General features: G+C 38.8%; 1 protein-coding gene across 1 annotated transcript in view; it reads right to left on the reverse strand.

The window, feature by feature from the left end:
* Positions 1-239: 239 nt before the first annotated feature.
* Positions 240-12,340, reverse strand: part of LOC133639494 (cytoplasmic phosphatidylinositol transfer protein 1-like) — a 116,987-nt gene continuing 104,886 nt past the window's right edge. Inside the window, exons 7-9 of the mRNA XM_062032823.1 lie at positions 9,290-9,445; positions 5,348-5,411; positions 240-1,534 (exon numbers count right to left, since the gene is read on the reverse strand). Of these exons, the coding sequence (XP_061888807.1) occupies positions 1,176-1,534; positions 5,348-5,411; positions 9,290-9,445 (579 nt within the window). The 3' untranslated portion in view covers positions 240-1,175. The remainder of the gene's footprint in view (positions 1,535-5,347; positions 5,412-9,289; positions 9,446-12,340) is intronic.

Consider the following 12,340-nt stretch of genomic DNA (forward strand, 5'->3'; position numbering starts at 1 on the left):
TACGTTAATTTCTCCTTTCTAGTATGTTGTCGGACACTCATTGTAACTATCTGAGCCTGTCAGTGTGAAAAAAATGCATGTTTATAGGCCGAATTTTGACGAGAGCCAGTTGCCCTGTGTACGAGCGTTAGCTGGGCTGGAGGCTGCCTGCCCTGCTCAATACTGGCGCGACCTCAAAAAAAGTTTTATCCAGCACTCACATATACAGAAAAAATTATGAAAACAGGGCCCAGGTTGAAAAAAACCGAAGTTTCCCTTTAAGGGTGTTTTTACTTTGACTATATCGACCCGAGTATAACACTTTTCCCGTGGAAAAAGTCAATGGGACCTGATATTCAGAGTCTGGATTTGTATGTGCAAACCAGAAGGTGGTTGCCAAAGGACTTCCCTTAAAGACAGTCAGATATTTTCTTTGTGTGACCCAACTTTAAGATCATGGTGATCATGAAGCCAACCCATCAACTGCATAATATATTGTAATCTACCAGTTATTTAACATGACTTGGAGATAATTGTTTTTTGACTCTTACTTCGAAATATTGTTTCCAAAAAACAGGTCTTAAAGAGACGCTTATACCCAGGTCAATACGGTACTTAAATGATTGCCGTAGGTTATGTCCAGTTGGTTTGTGTGTTGTATTACCAAAACGTAGGCTGATTTATAGTACTTAATTGGACACCCCTGTCTTTAGAGGACGGTTTGACTAAGTGAAAAGAGGTCGATCATTCACATTGTCACTGTAAAATTTCATGATTGTGCAGAACACAGGGCTGTTGCTGCGAATGCGCTTGATAACGAGTCTTTCACCAATATGCCGTGATCAGCAGGGACCCACTCATCTAGAACTCAGTCAACCCAAACCCTGTACAAGCTGAGTGGAAGATTCAAAAGTCAGCTTTTGAGTAAGACTGGACAAGCAGCGCATGGTACTGGCCTAGCATAACAATTAGACTGTTAGCAACTCTGTATAAATGGGAATGTGAGACTTTTTGAAAAAAACAAAAGAATAAGATACCATAAACTTGCTTTTAGGGTGTTTAGGTGTGTGTATAATCATGACTTGGCTGTCTTTAGCTAGGGATGGCTGTAGATCGCGTCAACATTCGGGCACCAGTCTTTGGCGGGTAGACTTAACTCAATGGGAAGTGCAGGGGGAAGACGTTCCAAGGTCGGTCTACTGTTCCCCCATTTCAACAAGATCAGAATTGGAGGAAGGCAGCGTGGAGGACTGGAGGTCATTTGAGGAAGGTAATGGCCTTGGAGTAGATCCCTGCTGTACATCACTTGGAGGCGTATCAGGGAGAGTCAGGGTTTCCGGGGCGGACTTCTTACGGGGCCGGTCTTTGGGGACGGAGAGGGAATCGGGCGCATCTGTGCACAAAGGGGTGGTGGGGGCGCTGGCGGGGCCGGTGAGGGCACAGGAGGACAATGGCGTCTCGCTGATGGAGATGGACGGGGGAAAAATTCCGATCTTCTGGTTGGTGGCCTCCTGGATTGTCCGCTCAAATTCTCTCACTTCATCCATTGTCATGTCTGGGTTCGGAAGAGATGAATTAACAGTTAGGTATTCTGCAAACATGCTGATGCAACAGAAAAGCACATCAAAGTAATCATGTTATATCAATTTCTATGATTCCAGTTAAAGGGGTCCTATTATGCAAAATCAACTTTTCTTCCCTTCTAGTGTTTGTTTAGGTATTTGGGATCCCCATAAGTCCCGGAAATTTGAAAACCAACCATGGAGGCATGGTGAAAATATTTACAATACAATCTTTTCTTCCATACGTTGGAATTTGAGATTTTAGTGACGTATTTTGCCTTAGTTACATCAGTGGATATCGCCATGTAATGCTAGAGCAGTGCTTCTCAAACTTTGTTCACCAAGTAGCACCTCAGAGAAAACTTGGCTCTGCACATACCACCATAAAGACCAACAAATACAGTAGCGTGGTGGGCCTAAGTATTCATTAAAAACTATTCGTTTAACAAGTATATTTAATATCTTTGGTGACAGAGTTTGAACAGTAACACTGTTTGCATATTGGAAAATAAAATACTGTACTTTAACAAACTGATTCTTTGGCGTACTACTAGATGGAGCTTGCATACCATTAGTGGTACACCAACATCCATCGTCTACTGCTGCTACTTTTCCCTCAGGGTCGCAGGAGCCTATCACTGCTTGAAAATCTATGTGGTAGAGGTCTACTTGAAGAGCTTTGCCGCCATTTTTATTCAGTTGTTATCCAAAGTTGTAGTCAGTAAGTCCCTTATTTTTCTTCATCCTCTTGTTGTGGAGCAGACTGGCTCATACATGCATGCTAAAATCCTCTGATGTAACCATTTCTAACACAAAGTAGCGAGCCAATTGTTTTAACCTCTAATTGTCTGTAGACAATATGGGAGTGCTAAAAACTACAACATGGCTGACAGTGTGGAGTCTCATTCGAAGAGGGCTTTGGCACGCAAATAAGCATCCTGAAGAGACTCTTAGAGAACGGCTTGAAGATGGTCCGTTTAAAAATATATATATACACAGTATATGCAAAATTTAGCCCAAACGACCACTGTTACATGTTATGTAGACCAGTGTTTCTTAACCATGGGGCCAGGAGCCATTGTTGGGCCGCCCAAAAATGTGTTTTTCAGCTTTGTTCCGTATGGTCCGCAACGGTACTCACTTGCAATACACTTTTCCCCCACCTGTGGCAGTAATGATAATATCAAACACAAGAAGTCTGGAGCTAAAATCATACTACCGTATTTTTCGGATTATAAATCGCAGTTTTTTTTTCATAGTTTGGCCGGGGGTGCGACTTATACTCCGATTTATGTGTGAAATGATTAACACATAGGAGCTGTAAGGCAGTCCTGAGCAACCTGTGGGAGCAGTGGATGATGGATGGAGAGCACAGCTTCACGGCAACCGGGAGAATGCACCATGCAACTTTTCTGGATGTCATTGGATGGATCGACAAAGCATGGTCTTCAGTGACAACCGAAACCATCCTGTCCGGATTCAGAAAGGCTGGAATAATTGGAACTGCAACTGACGATGACTCTGACGTAAGCGACGTACCGATAGAAGAGGAAGCGGCGCATTGTCTACCTTTGGAGTTGGCAGAGTTGTTTAGAAGCGACACAGAGGAAGAAGATTTCATGGGATTTAGCGATTAGGAGTGACAGATTGTTTGGTAAACGTATAGCATGTTCTATATGTTAGTTATTTGAATGACTCTTACCATAATATGTTACGTTAACATACCAGGCACGTTCTCAGTTGGTTATTTATGCGTCATATAACGTACACTTATTCAGCCTGTTGTTCACTATTCTTTATTTATTTTAAATTGCCTTTCAAATGTCTATTCTTGGTGTTGGGTTTTATCAAATACATTTGCCCAAAAAATGCGACTTATACTCCAGTGCAATTTATGTTTTCCTTCTTTATTATGCATTTTCGGCCGGTGCGATTTATACTCCGGAGCGATTTATAATCCGAAAAATACGGTAGTTTAAGTGCAAAAACTATGACTAAAGGGTTAAAGCTGCATTTTCATTTGCACTTTAATTTTATTGACAGTTTAGTGAACAAACATTCATTATTAACTTTGTTTATTTATGCACAACAATTTTATGTAAATGTATTTTTTGTAAGTTATTTATATTTACGAGTCCTTAAGCAGTATATTTGATTAGTTATTTTTCTAAATCAGCCTGACTTAAGCCTAAAGGTTATGCGTTAAATAAATATTTGCAATTAACACATGGTTTCATATCATTAGACAAGATTGTAAACTATGTAGGTTAGGTATAATTATTGAATACATTTAAAATCAAGAGGAAGATTATTTATTCCGTGTTAATATTTGAGTGGGACCCAGGCCCATCTCTAGTGGATATTTAGGGCCCCGAGGTCAAAAATATTAAGAACCCCCTGATGTAGACCACAAGGAAGGGTTTTCAATGTTAAAAAAAATAAATCACAATATGACCCCTTTAAGTTAATTGCTGCCACTTCAGTCTTGTTTTTGAATATGTGTCCATCGAGGGTTTAAAATGACACTTCAGAATAATTTTTAAAAAAAAGTTCACATACACTTGCTTCTCTTTTAGGGATCTTTGCTGCGGACTGCTCAGAAGGTGCAATTGCTGCGGACTGCTCAGAAGGTGCAATTGCTGCGGACTGCTCAGAAGGTGCAATTGCTGCGGACTGCTCAGAAGGTGCAATTGCTGCAGACTGCTCAGAAGGTGCATTTGCTGCAGACTGTTTAGATGGTGCATTTGCTGCAGACTGCTCAGATGGTGCATTTGCTGCAGACTGCTCAGAAGGTGCATTTGCTGCAGACTGTTTAGATGGTGCATTTGCTGCAGACTGCTCAGAAGGTGCATTTGCTGCAGACTGCTCAGAAGGTGCATTTGCTGCAGACTGCTCTTTGCCAACCTTAACGTTGGTTTCCTCTTGCATTTTTTTTTCGTAATCCCGCACGTCATCCAAACTCATATCTGGAAGGAAGGAAGATGGGGCAAATCTGGTAACTTCCAACTCAAACGGCACTCCAGTTGAGACAGGTTGGAAAGGATAGGGACAAGGTGGCAAGAAGATATTATTGGGGGTGAGTAGAGTGCTTTATATAGATGACATGGATTTGTAAAGGAAAGCATCCCAAGAAGAAGACCGATAAGGAAAAGTGAGATGGAACTTTTTGGAGAACAAAGTAGAACACCCCAGAGAAAAAACAAACTGGTCAAGGTGGAAAGGATTCGGGCATTTTCGGTCCACAATCACTCCTTAGCTAAACAGGTTGTGGATGAGTGTTACAGGGTAGTGAAGTATAGATCATTGGAACAACAAGAAGGTTGTGGCATCCTTTGAATCCATGCAGCTTCCACACAGCATACCAATTTTTTAAAAGTCAAAGAGGATCAAGGCCCTAAGGCAGTCAGAGGATAAAGGATTGGTAGTTGAAGAGTTAGGTGAATGTACATGCACACGCCAAACAATCAGTTCTGCAATACTTCATGTATTTATCTAATGTGAATAACTTGCTGCTATATTGACTTAAGTATCTGGCCGTGACGTCATTGCTACATTAACAGGTAGTGGGTGAAAATGTAAAATTGGCAGTTATTTAGGTTCCAACATTTCTGGGAAGACTTCAAGAGGTTTGACAGAAACAGTTATTTCCCCAAATTGTTCCCACGAAACAAAAATTGCCCAAAATATCTGGGTAAGAATTAGAGGCCAATAGATTAAAATGGTGTTTGTCAATACGTTAGTCAATATAGAGTGCATGGTATCATTGTGAATAATTGCAAGTAAAAAATCTAGGACTAGTGACTCACCAATCCATTCATCCACCCAAGCGAAAGCCTGCCTGTGTCCAAGCAGCAAGATATCCCGAATCACCTGTAACAAAACATGTTTTGCTTATGATAGAATGTAATACAACTTGGTTCAAAAGCAAACAATGTATTCTAGTGATTGAAACAACAACAACAAAGGTGTTGTGAATCATGATCCGTCTCACCTGGTATTTACAGTACAAGCATGAGGCAGCAAGAACTGCGGTTTGACCGCACAATTTTGCATTTTCAGCTGAGCACAATATAGCGACTGTTTATGAAACACAGTTTGTAGAATATTTAAACTAACACTATCGGCTTATCAGTTTAAGCAGATCCATAACAATGCAATCTGACTGCCAATGTAACGTTCTTCCTCAAATGACCCAGCAGATGGCAGTATTTAGCAGCTGTTACAACTCAACTGAAAAGAAAAATGAGTGGTTGACTTATGCCAGCACACCTAAAACTCATGGAATTACTTGATAACTGCAACCTGACAGCAATAATCTAACACACTGAGCTATGTAAATTGTTTTTGTTGTTTTATTTTGGGCTGTCAAAATGAACAAGTTAACTCATGTGATTAGTCACAAAAAATATCACATTAATTATGAACACACTTCGATTGAGGGATTTAATTTGACTGTACACACTTTTACCTTAACCGCTATACGCTCAGTGATCTGACCAATCCATAAGTCAGTACGAAAACGAGTGAGGAGACTTTGGCGTGCTTGCTTGTAAATTTGACTCCAAAATACAGCCTGAAATAACTTCAGATAAAACTGTTACCAAGTTTTGTGCAAATAAATCACATTCAAATAAAATGTTCCTGTATCATATTCTGACAAAGTTACATTAGTGTGAAGATATTGGGGTATTTTCCTAAGCAAACTTTAATGCAAGCAAGTAATGACTTGGGATTAGTCAAGATTAATCAAAATACCAACATGTGATTAACAAAACAATCATCTGACAGCCCTAATTTTATTGCAGACTTTTGACCGGTGCACCCAGAACAGCCCATATCACCCCTGTTCTATCCAGTCTTCATTGCCTTCCAGTTAAATTCCACATTGAGTTTAAGATTTCAGTCCTGGATATGCATGGAGGGGCCCCTCAGTACATCACTGATTTACTATGCCCCTACTCCTCAGGGCGCAGCCTCCGGTCTTCAGGCCAGTGTCTTCTAAAGATCCCAAAAACTTTATTTAAAACCTGTGGAGACCTGGCATTCCAGGCTATAGCTCCCAGACTCTGGAACAATTTGCACCAGTACCTCAGTAATCTTGACTGTGTTTAAACTTTTAAGAAACATTTCAAAACTTGTATTTTTAGTAAAGCTTTTAGTTAATGCACCTTTTAACTATCATTTTTAATCCACTTTGTATCCTTATGATATTGCCTCTGTTTTACATCACCTATGTTTTGTACAGCACTTTGTGATTTTAGCTGTAAAAAGCGCTTTATAAATAACATTTACTTACTTAGCTTGTTAGTTTAGTTAGTTTATTATTTCTTCGGTCAATGGTCAACAAAATAAACAAACAGTTTTACATAAACAGTAATACATTCATGAATTGAAAATGTTGCAGACCGAAAGGGTTTAGGCTGAAGTTGAACACTTATTGCGCCTAACCCTATAAACAATGTCAAATACAAGATGAGCTTCCAAAAATTATGAAATTTCCTTTTCACAACATATTATAAATACACATTGTACACAACATAAACACCGTTCGATTATATACACAGTAAAGGCATGTGAAATATCCTTGTACACGTGTTAAACCTTTGCACCAATTATATACTATATACAAACAATTATACTTCCATTATTATTTATATCCCACATTTAGTTTGTAATTAACATCGATCATAGTATTAACTACTGTGTTAATTCAAGAGTGATATATTTTTTCAAGACATTGGTCTTAGAAAGTTGTTTTTAAATGTGTGAATGGAACTGGAACATTTTAAGGAATCATCCAAGCGGTTCCACAGTTGAACCCCCCTGACAGAAACACATCTACTTTTTAAGCTCGTTCTTATGTTTGCTTTCTGAAAGACAGCTGAAACTCTGAGGTCATAGGGACTCTCCCTAGGTTTGAACCTCTCCTGTAGACACCCAGGCAGCATGTGGTTATGAGCTTTGTACGTCACAAAAGCAGTGTTGAGGTCAACAAGTTTGTGCAGTTTTAATGTTTTTAATTTAATAAACAGAGCATTGGTATGGTCGTGATAATCCGCATAATTTACAATTGTAATCGCTTTCTTTTGAAGTAAGAACATAGAGTTGTTTGATTTGTAATTGTTACCCCAGATTTCAACAATAATTAAGATATGGGAGTACGAAACAATTATATAACATGTTAAGAGCCTTTTGATTTACAGAGTTTTTAATTTGATGTAACATAGCAATAATTTGTGCCATCTTTGTCTTGAGTATATTTATGTAGTTTCCAATTTATCATCTATATAGATTCCCAAAAATTTTGTTGAATACACCCTTTCTATCTCCATATCATCGATTCTTATGACACTGTTATTTTTCCTATTACCAAAAATTATATATTTTGTTTTATTTAGGTTGATTGATAGTTTATTGGCATCAAATCATTGCTTTAGTATGTGGAGTTCACTCTCTACAGTCTCTAGGAGTTGGCCAAGGTCTTGCCCAGAACAGTACAGATTTGTATCATCAGCAGAGAGAATACAGTTGAGTTTTTTTAAAGATTTTACAGATATCATTAATATACAATTACGGTACTTACTGCGTGCTTCTGTCGGAACGCTGCATTACTAACATGGCGTTATTCGTACAATATCACCGCCGAGCACTTGTTACAGGCAGCTGAGTCTGCATTAACTTAGCACTGCAAAAAAGGCACCAATAGTGTCGTTTTTCAGTTTAGACAATACGGTGTAAATCAGCACCGGTGCCGTTATGTAACCATCGCTAATTGCAACTGGATTGTTCATATTGTCTTACAAGGAATTTTGCCTCTCATCAGTTCATTTTATCAGACTCGGATAGGACAGCTGTCGTCTGAGAGGATGGCGAGGATGAGAGGCGAGACGTATTATAAAACCGTCTGAACAGATCAGTTTGCGTTTGTTCAATGACCTCACTGGACGAGAATATTCACAGGCATCCAAAGAGAAGTTTATTTTTCAATTTAAAACATTAAAAAGAGGAAAACTCATAACTTTTGAAAAAGACAACTGTGAATAAAAACATTGTCCTTTTTAACTTACAGTATTCTAAGGGAAATGTATAGTGGCCTTGTGGTTAGAGTGTCCGCCCTGAGATCGGTAGGTCGGGAGTTCAAACCCCGGCCGAGTCATACCAAAGACTACAAAAATGGCATCAATTACCTCCCTGCATCAAGGGTTGGAATTGGGGGGGTAAATTACCAAAATGTTTCCCGAGCACGGCCACCGCTGCTGCTCGCTGCTCCCCTCACCTCACCTCACCTCCCAGGGGGTGGAACAAGGGGATGGGTCAAACGCAGAGTAATTTCACCACACCCATTGTGTGTGTCTATCAGTGGTAGTGTGAATTGTGAATTATATTTATATAGCGCTTTTCTCTAGTGACTCAAAGCGCTTTACATAGTGAAACCCAATATCTAAGTTACATTTTTAAACCAGTGTGGGTGGCACTGGGAGCAGGTGGGTAAAGTGTCTTGCCCAAGGACACAACGGCATTGACTAGGTTGGCAGAAGCGGGGATCGAACCCGGAACCCTCAAGTTGCTGGCACTGATACTTTTTTTACTTTATACATAATGCGAAAGAGGTCATTTCTACCGCCTTTAACTCTAGTTAAATTGCATTTAGACTTCAAAGTCATATCAACATATGCCGTAAACCAATTTCCACTGTGGATTGATTGAAACCCAAATCTACAGCATTCTCTGTGTGAGTGACCTCTGACCTTATGCACATACTGCTCCACACGTGTCTGCAGACCCCACACCTCAAACTTGACCGTGACCAGTTTGTACGAGCACATGATGGGATTCTGCGTGTCCCTCCAGCCCTCCTGAAGCAGGCCTCTCGACGTCTTTTCTGACTTGAAGTATCGCAGGTCCTGCAATGGCGCATTAAAGACCACACAGGCAAACATTTAAGACAACACTGTACTGCAAATCATAGGAAATACATAAAGTGCTGCAAAAAAATAATGAAAAAATTGTTCAAGATATCTAAAGCAATGGTCCCTAACCAGCAGTCCCAAAATAATTGTTTCTAGTGACATCAATTTAATTGTTTTTGTTTTCTGAGTGTTTACTATAGTGATTGGTGTGATACGTGTACACTGCAAATATTGCCCTCCCTTTATTCATACTACATTATGATGTCACCACCGTCACACCCTCTCTCTTTCAGATGTCTGCAGGACCACCAGGGGGCTCAAAAAGTTTGAGGACCACTAAACTGAAGGAAATTGGACTACTCAGTTCAATAATTAGCAACTATTATATATTTACATTGTAAATTTATACTGAATGATTGAATAAGCTTCGATTATGCTCAACAAACATGTTTTGATATCAATCGATCAAACTTTATTTGTATAGCACTACTGAACAAGAGCCGGTTCCCACTCTATCAATTACTTGCCATTTTGTCAAGCGATTCTCTTATCAATTCTTCCAGGTGGGGATGACGCCATTATGAAACATGATTACTGCGTAGTAAGGTTGTACGGTATACCGGTATTAGTATCGTACCGCAATACTAATTAATCATATTCAGTACTATACCGCCTCTGAAAAGTACCAGTTTATATTATGTTTATAAACTCAGGAAATATGTTCCTGGACACGAGGACTTAAAGTATGACCAATGTATGATCCTTGGCACTCAGCATCAAGGGTTGGAATTGGGGCTTAAATCACCAGAAATGATTCCCGGGCGCGGCACCGCTGCTGCCCACTGCTCCCTCACCTCCCAGGGGGTGAACAAGGGGATGGGTCAAATTTCACCACACCTAGTGTGTGTGTGTGACAATCATTGGTACTTTAACTTTAATTGTAACTACGTGGTATCGGATTGATACCCAAATCTGTGGTATCATCCAAAACTAATGTACAGTATCAAACAACAGAAGAATAAGTGATTATTACATTTTAACAGAAGTGTAGATAGAACATGTTAAAAGAGAAAGTAAGCAGATATTAACAGTAAATGAACAAGTAGATTAATAATTCATTTTCTACCACTGGTCCTTAATTTTGACAAAATAATAGAATGGAAAATGACAATGTTACTGCATATGTCAACAGCTAAATTAGGAGCCTTTCTTTGCTTACTTACTAACAAAAGACAAGTTGTCTTGTATGTTCACTATTTTATTTAAGGACAAACTTGCAATAAGAAACATATGTTTAATGTACCCTAAGATATTTTGTTAAAATAAAGCCAATAATGCAATTTATTGTGGTCCACTTTATTGAGAAAAGTACCAAAATATTGGTATCTGGACAACACTACGTAGTGAAGTTAGTTTGTTTTGACCGGGTCTTGCAATTTTGAGATCTAACTTTTTACAAGAAAAGATTGCAACAGCGCTACTTGTAATAATTCTAAAGCTGCTAATTCATCGAGGACACGCGAGCAATTTCCTAAAATATTTGAACACTAATTTTAAACGAAAGTCGTATTTTTGAACCGCACCGATCTCATCCCAGGCAGCAGTAACGCTGAATACGACAGGTATCAACTCACCGCCTATCATGTTAGCGCTATTATTTGTTTAATTAAAATGAATGCCTTCTCATTTAGATGAGCAAGACGAGAGAAAGAGTCTGACGGGCTCCGAGGTGGGCAGTTCACGTCTGTCGCTAGACGAATGTCACCGAGCAGCGACTAAGTTTGTGGTCTTTTTGCTACAGTAGACACTCCTGATTTTCGGTAGGTGAAGGCTTTTTATTGTGGTCCGAAAAAAATGGCATGTTTTCCTCCCACCAGATTTTCTCAGTCATGTTTAGAAAATGGATGGATGGATGGATGTTATACAGGTGAAACTCAAAACATTTGAATACAGTGTACAAGTCCATTCATGTCAGCAATTAACTTTAAATGTGAAACTAATCTGTGAAATTAACTCATTACATGCAGAATGAGTCTATCATTTGATGATCTTGGCTTACACTTTTTAAATCCCTACATTTTCTGAGATTTTCAATTCAAAGTTTTCATACACTATAAGCCACAATCATCAAAATTGAAAGCTTGACATACGGTATCTCACTTTGCATTTAATAAGTTAATATCACATGTTACATTGTGTAATTTCCACATGATTTATTTTGCTAAATTCTTCATAATATTTATTACATTACCAAAAAAGTACCTTTTCTTCTTCTATGCTACATATGTGATCTCACTGTAGGCTTTCTAAGGTCATGGTACCTCTAAACCAGGGGTGTCAAACATACGGCCCGCGGGCCTGACAGGTTTTATCCGGCCTGCGGGATGAGTTTGCCAAGTATAAAAATGAGTCGAAATATTTTAATGAAAGAAACTGCTGTTCCAAAAGTGTCCACTAGATGTCACAAGAGCAATTATTTGTATATTTGTAGATTATGCTACATATGTAAAAACAAAATAATAATAATCACATGTTAGTGCACCAGTCGAGGAAAATTATCAAACTATATAAACATACTGTAATTTGATTTTGATATTTTTTTCATCTTGATAGATTGAAAATTAACACTAACAAGCTAAGTGATGAACGTTATCACATAATTTATTCAGAAAGACAAAAATAAAAAAAATAGAATACTATTAACCGCAACATGCAAGTTAAAAAAAAACACATTATGATTTGTACATTCTCCGAATGTGCTTGTTCTATTTTTAAACAAATAAAACAATCTGAAGTTGCCTTTACTTTTAAGTTATCATGCCGTGATTTTACCAGCCCACTTGGGAGCAGATGACACACCTGCTCTAAACTAAACAAAAATTGAGGCTA

Source organism: Entelurus aequoreus, linkage group LG22 (genome assembly GCF_033978785.1).
Source record: "Entelurus aequoreus isolate RoL-2023_Sb linkage group LG22, RoL_Eaeq_v1.1, whole genome shotgun sequence".
NCBI classification, from domain to species: domain Eukaryota; kingdom Metazoa; phylum Chordata; class Actinopteri; order Syngnathiformes; family Syngnathidae; genus Entelurus; species Entelurus aequoreus.